Source organism: Eptatretus burgeri, chromosome 11, assembly GCF_056783735.1.
Source record: "Eptatretus burgeri isolate ZD-2024b chromosome 11, Ebu_testis_v1, whole genome shotgun sequence".
In the NCBI taxonomy this organism is placed as follows: domain Eukaryota; kingdom Metazoa; phylum Chordata; class Myxini; order Myxiniformes; family Myxinidae; genus Eptatretus; species Eptatretus burgeri.
Window position 1 is genome coordinate 52,501,658 of NC_140971.1, and position 19,896 is coordinate 52,521,553.

Genomic DNA, 19,896 nt, shown 5'->3' on the forward strand with positions numbered 1-19,896 from the left:
GCCTTCATCTGAAGTTTCATGGAGTGTGGATCCCCATTGAGCTGTTGCAGTAGATGATCAAGTATGTTATTCGCATTTCTTAGCAAGTCGAGTCTAAAAAGGTTCACTTCTCACGCAACAGGAGGTAGGTAGGCTGTTTATCACCTCACTCCCGATCACAGCTGTTCTTCCATCATATAATTACAGTCTTTGAGGTCGTGGTTAAGCCCGACGAGTCAAATACAAAATAAATGGTACGTGTTGCTTCCTTGCTTGACTCATTTAAAAGGATGGAGCATGGAAAAAAGGCTGGGAAGGAAATGGCAAACCACCCAGTGTAACCGCTGCCATGAAACCGCTTCAGCAGGACCATCACCGTGTACAATAATCCCCTTTTCATCTTTCAAAAGCACTGCCCATAATCACCCCTATCCTTTGGACCACTGCCCCCCTTTGTAAGTTCTCCCCAAAACAAATAATGTAACCCCCTCGTTCAACAAGACTATGTAATAAATAGATGGCTCTATGCAGACAGACATCAGATTTATCAGAATCTTTGAGGTATACAATTCCTAGTGATGCAAGGTGAACTATCTCAGACGTCAAGGATTCAAACTCGAGAAACCCCGAAGCCAACGTATTGGTTGTATTGTGGTCTTCGCACTTTATATGGACATTCGATTTCCAAACAAATACAAAACTGCACTAAACAGGGCAAATATTCTCCCCCTCAAGTGACACCACCACCACATGAGCAGAGCTTGCATACCTGTGTTTTGATCAGGTGAACACATTTATGATAACATTTTAATGTGAAAGTGGTCTTCAACTTGCATTTAACTCTCGTTTTGGACAGTGATGCCAAAAGATCATCTCATTAAAAAAATAAAAAAAAAATAAAAAAATCAACTGATCGGCAAGGAATCAAGTGAATTTTTATCGAAAGTATACATCAGGTTAGCGATCCATTAAAATATTATTGGAACTGTCAAAGCAGATATTTGGAATGGGCTATGCTAGGTGGGTTGCCATTGCTTTACCAACAGTGAGGAACATCACAAATTGAATTTGTTCAGACTTCTGCTGATGTCCTTCGTGAAGAGTAGGCGAGCTGCCGTGGGATCTTTAATGTCCACCAACTAATGCCGGCAGCTGAGACGCCAGTTTTACGTTACACACACACACACACGATGAATCACCCTGTCTGCGAAACACCAGGATGATAGTTTATAGCTGTTGGGATTCAAACCACGGATCGACAACCCAGAAGCGAGTACGCATACTTCTCGGCTATCCTCTCAATCAAATACTTAACTTGTTCTACCATTCAATCACATCAATTTTCAGTTATAAATTTTTGTGGTTCAAGCATCAGAAATCATGGAGAACATTCAGGCTATTAGTAAAAGACACATGCTGCATAGATGAGCATTGTAGAATATAAAAATTTATTTGTTAAGGCAACAGGCCATCAGCACTACAGACGAACCGAGAAAATGGCATTTGGCTTTTGGAAATGAAAATGTGCATGTATAATCACAAATCGATTAACCAAGTTGTGCAAATCATCCCACAATACCGACATCTGCGATTGTATATAAAAAAAGAAAAAAAAAAGAAAATTATAAGTGTACAAATCACAAGGTGTCTTTTTTTTTATTATTTTTTTTTACATATTTCCCAAAGATTGAGCAATTGATTTCAACTGCAAACAACTTTCCACCTCCACTCCCTCCCCTGAAAACAAAATCCACCCTTGCAGTGTGATGTCATTTACCAGCAAAAGAAAAGGTAACATTAAGCTATAGCCTTGGCTTCAGGAAGGAAAGCTTCCCAGTACTTGATGAGCTGCAAAGACAAAAAACATTTTAAACAAAAGTCACAGCCGAGTTCCTGAATAATCTACATCCATCACCTCAAAAAGCCTCCTTTGCAAAGAATGGTACAAAACATCACCCTATGCAAACATTTGGCAACCTCCCGATGGTGGAAAGATGACGGATCCACATGTTGGCGCTGAAGTTTTGGGAGTGTGTTCGAAAGAGGATGGAGAAAAAAAAAAGTCCATGAAAATCCCCCACAAGAAATGACCCAACATCAAACTCCGCGTTAAAAATAAAAAAAAATTCCCATTTTGACCCGTGACGGTCCGCACATGGGGCACGAACCGGGGGTTAAATCCAAACATCGTGATATTTCATGCGTCCAATGTTGATTGCATAAACACTTTCATAAAAAAAAAAAGTTAAAATGTGCCCATGATGCATTTTTTGATGTTTAACCATTTGAAAGGTGTTGAGTAACGAGAGCAACTTGAACGCGGTCCAGGAGGGCAGGGCCAAAAATAAACGGATGTTGCACCTTCGTGCCATGCAGTGATCATAACTACCAAGTTTGGTGAATCTCTGCACAACCGCAAGAAATGGTGTGACTTGTAACCATTCACAGTATCCTCCCCTCCCACCCACCTTTATTTCAAAAAGTGTGGGGGATAACGAGGCAATGAGATCACACTTGGGTTAGTCATGGTGCAAAGTAAAAATTGGGATGAACTCCACACTATTCACCATTGGAATCGTGAGGCAAAAGGTAGATTCGCAAGGACAGACTGACACAGCTCTCCATTATACAAGAGCTTTTATCTGGTCATGGTTCTCCCGCCCCCTCCGTTGTAGTATGTTCAAGAAACCCCTCATCTCATCACCCTCCCAAAGTTCTCTGGTTGTCCAATTACATTCATTAGTCCCCTTACTCTCCCACCTGTGGAATAGTCTGTCAGGTCATTATCCTACCTTTTTGTTTGTTTTCCTTTCCTTCATAGCGTTTGATAGTTTAGCTCTGAGCCAAGATGTCCAACTTTTAAAATAAATAAATAGGACCATGCATCCTGAAACTTACCTTGATCAGGAGCAAATCACACACCTTAAACTTTCTTTTTTTAATGCCATGAACAAAATGGTACATCATAGGTGATGAAGATTGGAGTCACGTTTCATCAAAATAGTGCGTAGTTTTGGCGAAAAGAGCAAATACCTATGTTGGGGTGAGGGGGATCATTTGGATAATGCGATTAGACAACTCGACATAGATAATAGTCAGGAATCAAGTGTTACCTGCTGTTGGGTGTTTATCAACGATTCAATGTACTGGATTATGATGTTTTTGAAATCCTTCACTCGGTTTTTCTGAAACAAGAAGAGAAACATTAAATATGTGGCAAATGAAGAAGGAACAACAAGATAAGAGATACAGCAATTCAAATGGCAAGACTGTTAAAACTTCACCTCAAACCTGGACAATTCCTTTCGAATAGTTTTCGAAATTAGTTCGAACTCACTCTCGCCTTGCTCAACCTTGCCCTCCCACTATGAGAAGGGACAATTCAAATCAGCAAAAAAAATAAATAAATAAACCATGCCATGAAAAACTCAAGAAGTCAAGTGATGAGGAAATCCAATGAGTATTTATGAAGAATGTTTTCAAATGAGTACAACATGTCGTACGCTCGAGAGAATTTCCCCGTTTGTCTAAACGCACAGGTATGAATGAGCCAGAAGGCAACTTCGGAGATTAAACAAAACCGAGACACCTCGTGTATTTCTTCCTTTGCTTGCTGGAGTTTGTCTGGTTTGTTCACCCACTGGAGCTTCGCTTCTGCCTCTCTCTTCTTAAGTAGCATGCTTTGGGAATCCTGCCATCGCTGCCAGCACTTCCCTCGCTGGTCAAACACCGCCTAGGACGGACAAGCATGCGTGGCAACAAAAAAATTCCTCGCTCGAGTAACGAGAACTCGAATGCTTTGGTTAAGAACGCAGATGCTGGTTTAGTCCCCCTGCCCCCCCCCCCCGGGTCATGATATCACGCGAATGGTGGGTGGTGAAGTTGGAAGGATGGATGGCGAGCAAATAAACACTGGAGCACAGGAAGCAAGATTGACACCAACAAAGGCATTGCAATCCCTTTGGGAATGCTGTGCATCCAAGTGCCCAAAGCTCAAAACAGCAATAATTGTGTGAACTTGGGAGGACATTGCAGTGATGGAAGAATGGAGTGGGGGAGGGGGAACCCAAAACAGCAATCCAGGAATCCAAGCCTGTTAAACTACACAAACAATACCATGAAATGTAACATTACTCAATTCAAGAATACCTTAATTACAAAAGGTAGAGACTATGGGTTGAATCAAACACTGTTAGACATGCATTCAAGTTTTTTTATAACTGATGCAACTCATTCTAAATACATAACCACCAACCCCCAACAAAAAATATAGTAAATTGCACAAACTTAGTAGTTTGCATCTGTTCCTCCCACTTGATCATGCTGTTCACAATTCTATCACTCAAAGTGAAAAATCCCACATACGACATATCACAGTACATTTACCTAATGTCCTCATCTGAGAACTACAATTTTTTTCTTTGCACAAGCCTGACAAAACAGTAGATGCAATAAAGTACATTACAAAAAAAATTGAAATGGAACAATGAGAGCGAGAACCTGAAAGGCAAATAAATAAATGGAATCGAGGATGAGCATCACCTTTATACTGGACAACAGACGAATGTAGTCGGCGATGAGTTCACCAAACAGGTAGAGATCTGCATCGCATTGCTCTGCATGAAGCTGTTCGACGCGCTCCTCCACTTCGGCCAATTGGGAGAGCGCCCGTGCCAACGCGGTGTTGTCTTCGGAACTGCCCAGCATCGCGGTGCTCTTTGCAAACGCTGCAGAGCTTGTGGAAAGCTCTGCACGTGATCACAAAAAAGTACACGAGTATGTGATACACAAAAAAGGTAAGTGAGCTGCACGAATGTCAAGCAACGAGAGCAACTTGAACACTGCCGACAATTTCACCACCACCGACCTTTACGATGTCCGACCAAAGACTCAATGCCAATATGAAGTTTCCGCAACTGCTGGTCCAAGCAATCAAACTGCTGCTGCTTCTCCTCAAACCACTGCAAACCCAAGTGCATGACAGCAAAACAAAATTACTAAAACAACAAATGGCAGAAGTAATAACCTCACTCGTATTACAAGAGCAGTGTTCAACAAAACACCTTCAACTGTGCAAACAGATTCTTACTCAAAATAAACTAACAGGAAGGGGGGGGGAATCCAAGTGTTGGACTACTGCAAATGGCTGCAATGTTTGATAAATAATGGAAAAATATATATATATATAAAAAAATAAAAATCACACACTGCCGGTGTGGGAAAACACATACAAAGGAGGCTTACAAACCTGACATGTTTGTTAAGACCACAGGACTATTAATAAGAACCATTAAACACTGCCAATGATTTGGCCCTTACCAAGTCAGACTCATTTATCTTGATTGTCATCTTGTTGACAGCATCAGCCGCTTTGGTCACCATTCGTAGAATGCCGGCCCCACTGAATGCCTGAGTGTTAACCGCCCTTGGCAGCTGCAAGCGAATGACAAATTTACAGTCTCTGCAGCTCGATTAAAATGCGGCACATAGTACATCTTACAGAGTACACAAAAAAGTTTCACCTGAACACAACCTGCACAAGTGCAGTTTCACTTTTTATGTCAATCAGTGAATCTCACGATCTATGCAAGTCTTCTTGTCTCACCCCCCCCACCCCCACACCACAAATTTGGCTTTTTTTCCGCTGCTCCCATGACCATAAAGCCCAGTCTTTAAAAAGCTTCCACATTCTTCATTTAATCTCTCAAAATTACCTCATCCTTCTCAAGGAAGTCCCTGAAGTCAGGATCCTGCATCAACGTGGGATGTTTGGAGGTTCGTTGGAGGTACCTTCAGAATACGGGAAGAATTGTTTAGGGTGCGACCAAGTCTTGTTGCAAGGATAACAATTACAAGATTCAGAGCTTCAACTTTTACAATATCTTCATGAAACAAATCATATTTAAAAATAAAAAAATAGAATATGCTCATACCTTTCTAAAGCGGACCTGCGCCTCTCCAAAAACTCAACCGAAGATGGGTCTTCCTTTCCGACCTTCACCTTGGTCATTCCTCCAGAATAGTGAAAGTCACAAATTAAGCAGCAGTTAAGACTCAATGTCTATTACACAGGGAAAAAGGGGAGAAGGCCAAATCGAGATAGGCAGAAAGTACAAAGTTTGGGACAAACTAGAGTAAGGGGCCAGAGGGAAGAATGGAGGACACCATACATATGGCATCACAAATACGAGGGTTGTTCAAGTCTGACCCTGCACGGGTTTTAGAAAAGGTAGAGCAACACATGTGGGAGTGATAAAATGTGTGTTTAAATCACCACGAGTTTCCTGCTTCAACATGCAGGCTGAACTTGAAGATACAAATGTGAAAGTTGTCAATAAAAACAGCACTGAAATTTCCAGACAAGCTGTCCATGACAAGGACATCAGGGCTAGTTTTCTAATTGTTTTATGTCTCTGAAACTCAATTATGGCTCCTTGTAAATCTTACAAGTAATCTCAAGTGTTTCTCTTTCATGGCCAAACCATAGCACCTGGAGGCCCCAAATTATGCATGGAGATACTTCAGAATCTGCAAAGTTTTAAGCTACCACACACAAACATATTAGCCTTGGTGGCCGTTTTGAAGCCGCTATAAAGTGTGTATGAGCAGGTGGGGCCAGGCAGTGCTGCAGTCAGCCCACAGGCAGAAGATAACCACCATGGCTTTTCAATGTCCAACATGCTGAAAGCCCCGCCGGAAAAAGACCACCACCATGAGGGAAATAACTCCATACGTTTCCAAAGCACAAAATGTGCCGGAACCCAACAGTTTTTCTTGGGCAGCGTCAGGTACCCACACTAATCCCAAATAATTATACACAAAGGGAAAAGATTCAACTCAGATGGGCAAAAATAAAATGTCCCAAGATGGAGAGAGTACCTCATCGTAATATAAAGTTTTTGGCAATTCATACACACAAGATTGGTTTCAAGTTTTAAAAACAAAAGTCAGGGTCAAAGTTGAAGCACCATTATAGAAGACCCATCATCAAAAAACCGTGGTAAGCAATTCCAAGACCCTGCGCACGCTCACCAATAACACTCTTCTCTGGCGCAGGAGGGACGATCAAGCCAACATGAGCATGCTTGTCAGTCAGCTTTTCGTGCAGGCCGAGGAAATCGCTGAACCTCCTCTTAACGGAATAGTTTTTCTGGCTGAACATGGCAAGCGTCGTCTGTAACACAATCAGCGAGTATAATTAAACAAATAAATTCGACCACCACCAAAAAAGGGCAGGATTTGCAACACAAGCGACATTACCTTTGTGTTCACTTTATATGCCATGTATGCAGACATTCCTTCACCTAGAGGGGGGCAGGGGGGATGAAATCATCAAGCAACACACTCAAATACACAAATCGGTAAATTCCAATTTGCACACGAGGGATACAGGAATGATCAGGAACCACAACTGTGCCAAATTCCAAAGCACTACTTACCCACTTTCTCTGGATCTGTTACTGAAATGTGCAAATCAAACGTATCGCCACTACTTTCTTCAACCTAAGCAAAACATCATTCGTGGAAAGAATTCAAAACAGACTGTCGATAGATAAAGAAATTAAGTAAGGGGTAAAATGCATGGCAACGCAAATCAAGTTCTCATTCACAAAAGGGTCGACCATCTTCAGCGACAGACCCGAGGAAAATGATTTTGTGGTGCCACGAGACGACACAAATGTGTTGCATCACTTTCCATGCAAACCATTTGGGCAACCACACATTGGCCTATTTACAACATTTTCTGTTCACATGGTAACCAAAACGCAATCACGAGTTTCCTGCTTTAATGCACATGTGCTGAAAGTAAAGACGGGAACAAGTTACGTAAACAGTGGAACAGCAAAATAAATAAATGATCAAGTGAAACATCAGGACCTTAGAGATACACAAACATTGGATGGACATCAAGATTCCACAAACAAAGCCTTCTGATTTTCTTCAACTAGAATGAAGTCAATGGCATGCCATCACAAATCCCCATGCTTCCCACCTAAAACAAAGTTGATAGACGGCAAAATATTTGAGCAGGAATGACCCAATATCCAATTTAGAGTTAAAAAAAAAACAATAATAAAAATTCTTCCATTTTGCCCGTGACCTCAAGTCCCCATGCCCTGGGGCGTAAACACAGGGTCAAGTCTCCTAAAAATCATTACCATTTAATGAATCTCCCAATGTTCATCGCATTTACAAAGTTTCATTAAAAAGTTTAAAAAAAAAAAGTGCCCATAATTGCATTTTTTGGTATTTGACCAGACTTCAGGGGCAGGGCTCTCACACCTTATTACCGTGTGGCATCACAAATACCAAGTTTGGTGAATTTATGCACAACCGTTTAGGAGGAGAGTCAGACCGGATTGCAATAAACCCCCCCTCATTTTTCAAAAAGTGTGGGGGATAATGGAGAAACTCAATTGTGGACAGCTCTACGTCACCCCAGGTCATGCAAAATCGAACAGCGTCAAGCGGATATTCTTCAATCTCATGAAGTCCTCATGGTCTCATTATCCACTGCACAACTCACACGCATAGCTAGTTTGTCACAGTGGATATAATCCCCCCGATCAAGTTGCTGTAGTCTGGTAGTGAAGCTAGTTCTTCAGTCACAGCGGAGGGTGGGACGGAATGATGTCAAGGAAAATAATTTTTGGACTTGAGTTTCCAAATTTATTAAAAATTAAGACAGCAGCTTCCAATTGGAATATAAATCTCAATTGTTTAAATGGTTATTGGGGGATTAAAGCTGTGCCATTTTTGGTTAGAATTAATTACTAGTCATGTGACGATAGGCCAGCGTGGCCATTAATGCCCCCACTGTTGTCAGTTTATAAAGTGATTTGTCATGATTAAACATTGAAAAGACAGCCATTTTTTTTATTTTTTTCAGACCACAATTTAACAGAGAAGATTATTTTTACAACTAATGCTCCATTGGGGATTAGTAATCAAAGATAAGACTATCAAGGGAACAATATTTGTGGTCATTAATCACATTACACGGGTTGTCACCAATACATGCAAAACATAAGGGGTGGACCAAAAGCAGTTGATCTAAGCAGGTAATGGTTTGCACACATTTGACCAAATGTACTGCAGTAACAAATGGCTGCTGTGGTGGCAAAAATAAACAAACAAACAAACAAACCAACACTAATCTTTGATCTCTGGCACTTTTCTTGCACAATCTCAAAATAGGTACTGGCACATTTGCAAAAAAAAAAAACAAATGGGAAAATGACTGATCGTAGCATGTCACGTGGGGTGGGTTAGCAGCAGGTCGAGGACAAGCATTGTGATGTCACTGCTGCAGTGCCCCCCTACAGGTTAGAACATGAATTTGCAATTTGTTCAGGGTGCTGGCAATCGCTCACCTCCCCTTCGCAAAACAGTGGGACCTTCAACTTCCAGCAACTCATGTTGACAGACAGAACACCGTTTAACATTCATCCGAGGGATGGTGCGCACATCAACAAATCACCGTCTGCGACAGCCAAGACAGCTGAAAGTTGAGTGCATACCTCTAGGCTATCCTTCTAGCCCCGGGTGAGAAAATAGAGCAGGGAATTTCAACAGTAGTGTTGGTGGGAGAAGAGACTCGAGGAAACAGAAAATGTTAAAATAAATTTCGAGATTGCAATGTCGTTGGTGTTCCAGAATTAAAATTCTTAGAAACTCTCCTTCACCAACAATGAAAGATTGCCCAAAATGTTTAAAATAAATAAAATAGAAATAATAAAAAAAACAAGAAAACAAAGCATTTTCTACAAAACCTTGATAGTTTGGCTTACGGCCATAAATAAAAAAAATAAAAAAAATTAAAGTGCACATTCTTTAAAATAAAGTTGAGAGCTTATGGGTGCGAAGACGAAAGATATTACCTCTTCACTAGTTTTCCGAAACGACACCAATTTCCTTGCACCCTGATCAGCAGCTGCAGGGGTATTCGTGGCATCGGGGTTGAGGACCGACTTGGCTGTATTACTCACTGGGGTGATGGTGGGAGCCTTATCGCTAGGCCGGACTGCAGGCATTTCTGGACTTTCCAAGGAAACCTCTTCTGTAGCCTCTGAAGAAAACAAGACAAACATTAATATCCCTCACCTGTTATGATCTTGGGACGTTTGAACGTGATACTTCAACAAATAGGGGGCTTAGAAATGCTATGGTTTTGTGTTTCCCATCTGAACACTTGGCTAATGACGCCTGGTTCAAATAAAATATACGAATCAATTTATCGACAACGCCTGGTGTTGGTTGGTCTTAAAGTCTCGAGTTTGAGTCCGTTGCGCACCAAGAGGGTTGACCAGGTCACCATTAAATAACACCAGGTGGGTTGACTCAGCCAGTCATCCTTCCAAGGTCAGCAAAATGAGTACCAGTTTACTGGAAATGGAGACATGAAGGAGGTTATTAAAAATACAATTACAGGCACATTTTTAATGAAACTTTGTAAATCGCAACGATTTAGGGGATTTGACGTCAGGCTCATGTCCTCGGGACAAAATGGAAAATTTTTTTAAACTCTATTAGATATTGCATCATTCCTGGTGGAAATTTTTGCCATAAACTTTGTTTTAGCTGGGAGGCATGGCAATTTGCGATTCCGTGCCATCGAACTACGTCCAGCCAGCACAAGTTTGTGCGCTATATATAATAATAATCAGTGTCATGAAGCAAAAAACTGGCACCCTAAACAAATTTCAGTCCGAACAGAATATGCACGGGCACAGATGCACCTCGGTTGTGATGTAACCAGCAAGCCAAATTCAGAATGGAAGATTATTGCAATACATATGCACAACTTTCAAAAGATATCCTCTTCTGTTGATGAAAACAAGATAAACAGCGATAATCACTCAATAACCATCACATCATTGTATGTAGATATGATCATTTCCTTTTCTCAGGATGCCAAGGTGAAGGCTACCCAACTTTGAGCAGGAAAACAAACAAACAAACAAACATTCAAAACCAATTAGTGGTAGATTTCATTTTTACAACTAACCCTTGGTAATACCATCAGCTACCCTCCAAAAACGTTGAATGGCCTCACCATTTTCAGTCCAAGGTGGTGTGCCCAAGTTTCCTTCAACATGCAGTACACAAGAAAAAATTAAAAAAGCCATAAAAGTAGCAATACACCATGTTATGCTCTTCCACCAAGGTCATAAAAGAAGAAAAAGAAAAATGTTAAAAAAAAAAATGATAATCACCAAATCTATACCAATGTTCAGAATGGAAGATCAATGCAATAGATCAAAGCTCAATAACTCCAAAACCGTGCACCCAAGCATGCATACCAAGGGAACTCCAAGGGAGTGAAAGTGTGAAAATTGGGTGTTTGGGTTAATTAAAACACCCATTTTGAAGATAATTAACGGCCTTATTAATTATATCCTTCATCAGGCACACCCTCGGACACTTCTCTCCCTCGCTGCGGTCTTGATTCACCATTTTGTTCGGCCTGCTCAACACCTCGAGTTGGAACAGGCCGCAACGGTTCAACGATAAAGTGCTCAAAATGGTTCATTTCACTTTCCTCACTCACATTGAATGCCTCATCTACATGCCTACAAAAATCACTGTGCACATCGCTTTATCAAACTGCTATAATTTTCAAATGAGCTTGGAGAGATTTCAGGCATTTCAGGAGAGATGATGCGAATTTCCACTATCTACTCTGACTCATTCAAGTATATAATCGAAAGATCAAGTTTGGTGGATTGGATCTCGTGCACGAAATAACTCGATCTCAACTGCAAATGTTAAGAAATTGGCGACCTTTAGTTTTCACAGGCATGTGCATTACCAATCAGCTTGCTATCGCTTGCCAAGGCAGCGATTCCTTATCAACAATTTAATTGGCGATTGCTCGAGTGCTTAAGCCACTTGCCGAGCAACATACAGTTCACGCCTCAATCAAGATGTATAGTTGGCATTTGCTACAAGGGAGAGGTACATACGGGTAGATTTGGATCTGTAAAGGGACTCTCGGTGCGCGCGCACATGCTTGGTTACAGGTGTCGTGGCAAAGTTTCATCCCGCATCGCATGGTGATGATGGGGGGGAGTGGGGGGTGTGAAGGTTTGAACTTTTAACCTCAGCAGTGTACAAGCAATCGTGTTTTCCTTTGTCCTCAGGACAGTTTCTAAAGCAATCGGATATTTTACGTGAACCAGGCATGATTTGGAAAGGTTATATGGTTTATCTTTGTGAGTTTCAAAGCAAAATATATTCAGGTCAGGTATGGGAGCATGCGCCAGAGCAGCACGTCACTGCGTCCACTTTCCGCCGGTACTCCAGGAGCCTCAGTCTCACCATCCCCCAGGCAGATGTCTGGCCTATCCTCATCTCCATCTCCATCTCCTTGAGATGCCGATCAACCTGCTGCAACCACGAGGCATGTTGTCAGCCCATTGACTTCATCCAATCATTAGTTTCCCTCAGAGAATCTGGTGAGCAGGATCAGCATCAGGAAAAGGAGCCACATGTCCATACAGCTGTAGCTGATGCTCACGGACTATGTAGGTAACACATATCATTTAAGTCTCCCTCAGCAACAGCTCATTGGACACAAAGTCCAACCAGCAAGAGCCAAGGATTCTCCGAAAAGACCTGGTACCAAAGGAATCAAGTCTCCATATCAGATTCCTGGTCAGAGTCCAAGTACAACATCCGTAGAGCAAGACTGGAAGACCAAGGACTTGAAGACTCGGATTTTTGTCATCCTGCATTAGGTCCCGACAGCACCACACCCCATGATCCAGTGAATCCATGACTTCCCAGGCACAATCCAGACGTTTATTGAACTCTGGCTCACAGGCAGCAGAAACATGAATATCACTGCCATGGTAGGTGAATATCTCCATGAACTTAACATCCTCATCACAAACAGGTACAGACAAGATAGCAGCATCCATGATGTCATTGGAAACCTGGATCTTAGAATTGACCCAGGAAAATATATTTGATAACATCCGATTTCCAAGCTGTATTTTCTAAATTACAAGGAGCCTGGTGTTGGCGAAGTGGTTAGGGCAGCGGCTTGGGATCCAAAAGGTCCTGAGTTCAAGCCACGTTGGGCCACTGAATTAATACACCAGGGGGTTGACTCAGCCTGTCATCCTTCCGAGGTTGGCGAAATGAGTACCAGTATACTGGGCTGGTGTATACCCCGGTTAAAATAGGTGTACCATATCCCTGTGTCGTAAGAGGCGACCAGGGTTGCGTCAGGAAGGGCATCCGGCGTAAAACATGTGCCAAATCACTTTGCGGATCATACGGATGATCCGTGTGGCGACCCCTAACGGGAGCAGCCGAAAGAAGAAGAATATTTTCTAAATTACAAGGACTAGTACGTGCCCGCAAAAAAAAAAAAAAATAAATAAATAATAATAAAATTTAAAACCGCTTGCCAGAAACAAACACACAGGCCGTTCCTTCGCTCTCGTGTGTCCGTACGTGCAAACCAAAAAATGAAATTAAAAAAAACTTTCAAACAACCACACAGGCCGTTCCATCGCTGTCGTAGATGACTTGATTGGGGCATTGTGATACATAAAGTACAGGAAAAATAAAAATAAAAATAGAGAAACAATACAGTAATCATCACTATCCGGAAGGTAAGTCCTCAAGTCCAGAAGTTCGCATATTGCAGTTACGATTATTCGCAATTTAGTTGTAATGGCCAATTATTCAATTAGCGCCAAGGTATTTTGCCTTTTTGCAATGTCATCGCAAGGAAAAACAGAGAGAGAAAAAAAAACTTTCAATCAACCACACAGGCCGTTCCTTCCCTCTCGTAAATGATGACTGGATTGGGGCATTGTGTTTATCTATAAATGCGCACAAGAAATCATTAGAATACACCAAGTCATCACTATCCGGAAGCCCGTACGTTGTAACCCGTAATGGGGAACGCGGCTGAGGTTCTCTTCCCCAATCGGCCACGCCCACGCAGCAACGTGTCCTGTCATTGGTTGGTAAATAAATGGCCATAACTTGGGAAGCACTTGTTTGATTAATATCAAACCTTGAAAAGGAACACATTCAGGTACCCAGCAATATACCTGGCAAGTTTCAATTATATCGGACCAGTGGTTGTTGAGAAACAGCTGTCACAGACAGACAGACACACATTGCTGGAATTATAGATTGATAAAAGGAAATCAAACACAGGTGGAGGCCATTCAGCCAGTCATGCCTGCATGAACACCATACTAATTTATCTACACAAGATCCAAGGATCTTTATTTTAGCTCATACGTGCCTCGAAATGGTATACAAAAAAAAAAAAATAATAATAAATATCCAAGGAAGAAAGTGCAAAAAAGTTAATCAATGAAATAAATATTTTTTTCTTCCTCTTTTCTTCTCCTCAGGGGAGGGGGCATGGGCTTGTTTAAAATCACAACCACACAAGCCCCCTTGATTGCAGAAACAAATTTGTTTTCTGCTTGTCAAAGATTAATGTTGATGCGCATCAACTCAAAACATCTATAATGCAAGGTTTGTTTATTGAAATTGACCCAAAACAAGGGTGAAGGCTACTCAAGGTTTTGGGGTGTATCCATTACGTATGGCGGTTGGTAATCACTCCAATCAGCTGTTACCGATATCGGCCAAGCACGTGCGTATGCGTGTGATCAAGCATAACATTTTCTGCCAACTACCCTCCCTCCACACAACCTCTGTGCCATATTCACTCACCGAATAGTGCAGCAACCTCAACCCCTCTCCCTCTCCCACTAGTCAGCAAAGCATCAATTGATATTTGCTTGTGCTTAATATTCTTAGCAATGTCTTTCTGATACTCTTTTGGCTTGCAGAGTTGTATTCTTAACTGGCCTCTGCTTACTCCGATACGGATCTAAATCTAGCAAATTGGGGTGTGGTGTGTCAACCATCATGCCAAGACTACTGGGCCAATTGCCACCAAACTTGGTGCATTGACAAAGTTCGAAGTTATGGCGAACATGGGCTTCTTGGTTTCATCTGTAGCCGCAGGGGAGGTCAACAAAAATTATCTACGTAAATGTGTATCGTGTCATGCCACCCAGTGGTGGTGGCGGAGAGAATGACAAGTCGGCTGTGGAAATAACTTGCATTTTTGCACTGTGCATGGACCTAGAGCCAACGTCCACTAATCAGGGGAGGTAGGTGAAGAGGGGTTGCGGGTTGCAGGGGTGGGAGGGAAGGAATAAGCGTTGCCCAGCAATGCCAGACACCCCCTGCTTGTACGAAATAAAGAAAAAGCAAACTAGTAAAACAAAAATCAATAGAAGAGCATTTGCTGGGACATGTTAAAACAAAATGTGCACAAAGGGCAGTCAATAAATGAGGAAATAATCACGTTGAGAACTGAAAAATTAAAGTGGAGACCTTAGTTTGTACAGCTCTACTGAACGCTGCAAATGCAGCCTCTGATAATGGAAAAGCAGAAGCACTTTATACATCAAATTAACCTGTCAAACCACACCCAAAACCAAAAAAACAGGCATGTTGCAAGAATGCCACAAATACAAGAGACAGGCCCAAAACCACTGAGATACTACTCGGTGGTAAATCGAGCTTTGGGAAAATACAATATGGGAAACGAGAAGACCGACGTCATGTGTATGGACTTACAAGAAACGAGACACTGAAAACCTTTCAGTAAATAGAATAAACATCTTAAAAAACAAACTTCATATTTACTCAATGTACCGTCCGAGCAAGAGTCCACGGTTAATCACTCCGTTTGCGGTTCAGGAAGCTCAGCACAAAACAGGAAGAACACGAGCACACAACATTTCCTAGTCAAACCAAAACAAACTCACCTGCAAACAGGTCGTCAGCATCATCAGGAGAGGTATCAAACATTTGGGCCTCCATTCCGTTCGACCTGGAACTATCACCACCCAGCTGCAAGCTCGGAACGTCTGGGGATATACGGCTCTTTACCTGCGAAGGGAAAACAGAAACAGTCACACGCAGGACGATTCGAATGGCTAACCAAACACTGCTGGAGGGCTTCAATCAACAGTTGCAGCTGTCACAATATTGAAAATCAAAACAAACCTGCACAACATTCATAACACTTCTCTTAAATAGAATGAAAGGACTAATAATAATTTTATATATATATATATATATATATATATATATATATATATATATATATATATATATATATATATATATATATATATATAAACATCACATTCACACCCAAATTGCTAAACACATCAACTTCCCCCCAAAGAAAATAAATAATGCACTTTCAGAAAGAAAAAGCCAAGTCGAAAAACAAAAAAAAAAGTCCAGAAAACGAAATGGAGGTAAGTGGGGGAAAAGAGGAACACCATGCGACCCCGTGCTTTCAGTGTGGTTTGGGGAAGGAGGGGAGGGGGTGGGGTAGGGGAGAGGGTGGCACCAATGGTTCACCGCTGGGTAGTGGTGGGGGGAGAGGGTGGCACCAATGGTTTGCCGCTGGGTAGTGGGGGTGGGGGAGAGGGTGGCACCAACAGTGCACCGCTGGGTAGTGGGAGGGGAGGGTGGCACCAACGGTCCCGCCGCTGGGTAGTGGGGAGGGTGGCGTGGGGTCGGGGAGAGGGTGGCACCAATGGTTCGCCGCTGGGTAGTGGGGAGAAAAAAGAGGGTGGCACAAACGGTTCGCCATTGGGTAGTGGGGGGGGAAGAGGGTGGCATCAACGGTTTGCCGCTGGGTCGTGGGGGTGGGGGAGAGGGTGGCACCAGCGGTCCTGCCGCTGGATAGTGGGGTGGGGGAGAGGGTGGGGAGACGGTGGGGGAGACGGTGGGGAGACGGTGGGGGAGACGGTGGGGGAGACGGTGGGGGAGACGGTGGGGGAGACGGTGGGGGAGACGGTGGGGGAGACGGTGGGGGAGACGGTGGGGGAGACGGTGGCACCAGCGGTCCTGCCGCTGGATAGAGGGGTGGGGGTGGGGGAGAGGGTGGCACCAACGGTGGGGGGGGGGAGGGTGGGTGGCACCAACGGTTCGCCGCTGGGTAGGGAGGGAGGGAGTGGGGGGGGAGAAGAGGACTGCACTGGATGACCCTCATGGTTGAATCATGGATATGATAGACTCTGGTACTCGACCCTTCCTTCCCGAAACACTTTATTTACCAAGCACCCATGTCCATTTCATAAATAACTAGAGTACTGGTCTTTGTTGACGAACACCTTGATGAGCACCATTACTTTACCAAACTCTGTCGAAGACAACTTTAAAAACATTAAAAACCTCAAAAAGCTCCGCTCGGTCCTACAAAGACCTTTTTACCATCACAAACCAAATCCTCCCGGTGAAGAGCAAAACATTACCAGAAACAAACCTCACTCAGTCCCTCACTGAGGTTAAACTAAAAACCTACCTCTGAGGGACTAACAGCACTGGTGAAGATGTCTGCTCCTTCGTCGTCATCAAAGCAATCAAGCACGCCACCGTGAACACCGCCCACCACGTCCTCCTCTTCCCTTTCGGTCGCTGTTATCCTCTTGTCTGCGAAGCCAACGTCGCCTTCCTCCGACCCTCCGGCAGACCGCAGCGGCGGCGGTTCAATCCCTTTAGACCAAGACGACTGGTCCTCCATGTTGGATCAGCTGGCGGGGCCGCGCGTGCGCAGTGCACGAGGATCCACGTGACCAACGAACCACGAGGTGCGGAGCGACTAATTGTAATCACTGATCACCACGTCATTCCTATAAGTCTTCTCTTCATGAGATCGCTCCGCAGTTTGACGGAACCTCAACCATCGTCGCGGGCTGGATTCCGTTACCAATCAGCTTGGAGAGCGAGGAGCCATCGCCTGAAGCTCTCCAAGGAAACGGCGAATGAACGGACGGCTTAACAAGCTGATTGGTAACGGAGTAACTCTCCGGGTCGGGATACCCTGAGCTATTGAACCAATGTATTGAATTTAATGCGTATCATATGAAATGTGTTCAGAGCGATTCGGCAGTTTAAAACGCACACGCACACGCACACGGACACGCACACGCACACGCACACGCACACGGAAGGCCATTCGGCCCATCGAACCTGCGCAACATCAACACCAGAATGATTTATTATAAAAAAGAAAAATGCAAAATGTTCGGTGTACACAATCAGCCATCAATACTCAAACTACCTAAAAGTCTTATCAACATCCCCATACCCCTCTATCTCCATAACTTCCAGGTACCTATAAAATTCCAATTTAAACTTATCTACATTTTCTGCTGCCACCACCTTTCCAGGGAGACATTCCATGCATTAACTACTCTCTGAGTAAAAGTCCCCTTCATTACTACCGTCTTAACTCTCCTCTTCTTTACCCTCAGGCCATGGCCCCTGGTTCTGTCACTGTCTACTCTGTTGAACAATTAATCTGCACTTATTTTATCTCTACCTTTCATTATCTTAAACATCTCGATCATATCTCCTCATAACCGTCTCCTTTCTAGTGTGTAAAGCACTGTCTCCTTCAGCCGCTCCTCATCGCTCAGTCTTGCTGGGCCTGGAATCAATCTCGTATCCCTGCACTGAACCCTCATCTGTGGCATCTATGTCCTTCTGGGACTGTGGTGACCAAAACTGCACACATTATTCGAGATGTGCCCTCACTAAATTCCTGTACAATGTTAACACCACCTCTTTTGATTTATAATTGATCCCCCTCCTTATACAACCTAAAACCCGATTTGTTTACCTATAGCTGCCTGCTTACCTCCCGATCTCTTACCAACCCCAGATCCTTCTCCTGTGTGACATGCTCCAAAATTACCCCTTGCATCAGGTAATCTTATTTTCATTGTTGTTTTCCATCCCCAACTCCTTACACCTGCTCAGGTTAAATTCCATCTGCCAATCTTTTGCCCAATCTATGCAAGTATCAATACTTTCCTGAATCTGATCACCACCCCCTCTGATATCCACCTTACCTCCAAGCTTTGTGTCATCTGCAAATTTGGAAAGTTTATTCTTTACCCCACTATCAAAATCATTGATGTAAATGTTGAATAGTAATGGTCCGAGTACTGATCCGTGAGGTACCCCACAACTTACATCCTCCCAGCAAGACATCCTCCCACTCACAGCCACTCTTTGCTTCCGACCACTAACCCAGTTTACAATCCAATTAGCTACCTGACCAGTCACTCCACAAGCCCTCACCTTGGCTCACAACCTCCGATGTGGTACCTTATCAAATGCCTTCTTAAAGTCAAGATATTGTTGCGGTTCTCAGAAACACATGCATACAACAGATAGGTGTCTCAAGATAGTTATCCCATTAGTGTACGTGTAGTTAGATCCCTACCTTTTGTCTAGTGGGTTGACAGGGTCTGGACCATGGCAGGTGGCTCGCAGGAGGACACATGGTGGGCAATTGGTAAATACCGCAATTCGGAATGAAGGGGGGTACAATTCAGAATATCGGAGGCATGCACCGTACCTGGTTAAGTGCTAAAACTGTGATTGAATGAGCCACCTGCTGCAGGAGTGTAGGGCCCCGCGCAGGGAGAGACCCCGACCCACCACACCACCAACTCAGCCCCGGACAGACCGGACTAGCTGGCCCCCAACACCCCCTCACCACTCTCCGGGGCAACGAGAAACTTACACAGCAGGAAGTGCGTTGCGATGGGCTATATTTGGGTTATTAAATCATTTTTCCCTTTTATTTTATTCCCACCTTTTCTTTCCCATGGTACCTTCTGCCTCGCTTGCTCCCCTCGTTTCGCTTACCATATCGTGACGACCCACATTACCCTCCTCAACGATCACTCCTGACCAAAATCCCGACGTGCACTTTGGGCTGGACAAGCGATTTTCTAGCTTCCACCGTCTACTCCAAACCAGACGTGGGTGGTGAGTCACATACGCTTAACACCCAGGTGGATGGAGTGTACCGGCGTCTGGCCGAAGCCT

The 19,896-nt window shown here is 43.5% G+C and overlaps 1 protein-coding gene across 1 annotated transcript; it reads right to left on the minus strand.

Moving 5' to 3' along the window:
- Positions 1–1,404: 1,404 nt before the first annotated feature.
- SNX2 (sorting nexin 2) lies at positions 1,405–17,659 on the minus strand. Its single transcript, XM_085846445.1, has 15 exons — positions 17,357–17,659; positions 15,801–15,924; positions 9,861–10,048; positions 7,419–7,482; positions 7,240–7,283; positions 7,012–7,153; positions 5,913–5,991; positions 5,694–5,769; positions 5,299–5,412; positions 4,847–4,940; positions 4,522–4,727; positions 3,569–3,712; positions 3,264–3,344; positions 3,093–3,164; positions 1,405–1,827 (listed from the first exon to the last, which is right to left on the minus strand). The coding sequence occupies exons 1-15, from the start codon at positions 17,573–17,575 to the stop codon at positions 1,777–1,779; spliced, it is 1,698 nt and encodes a 565-aa protein (XP_085702571.1). The 5' UTR covers positions 17,576–17,659; the 3' UTR covers positions 1,405–1,776.
- Between the last annotated feature and the right edge of the window lie 2,237 nt (positions 17,660–19,896).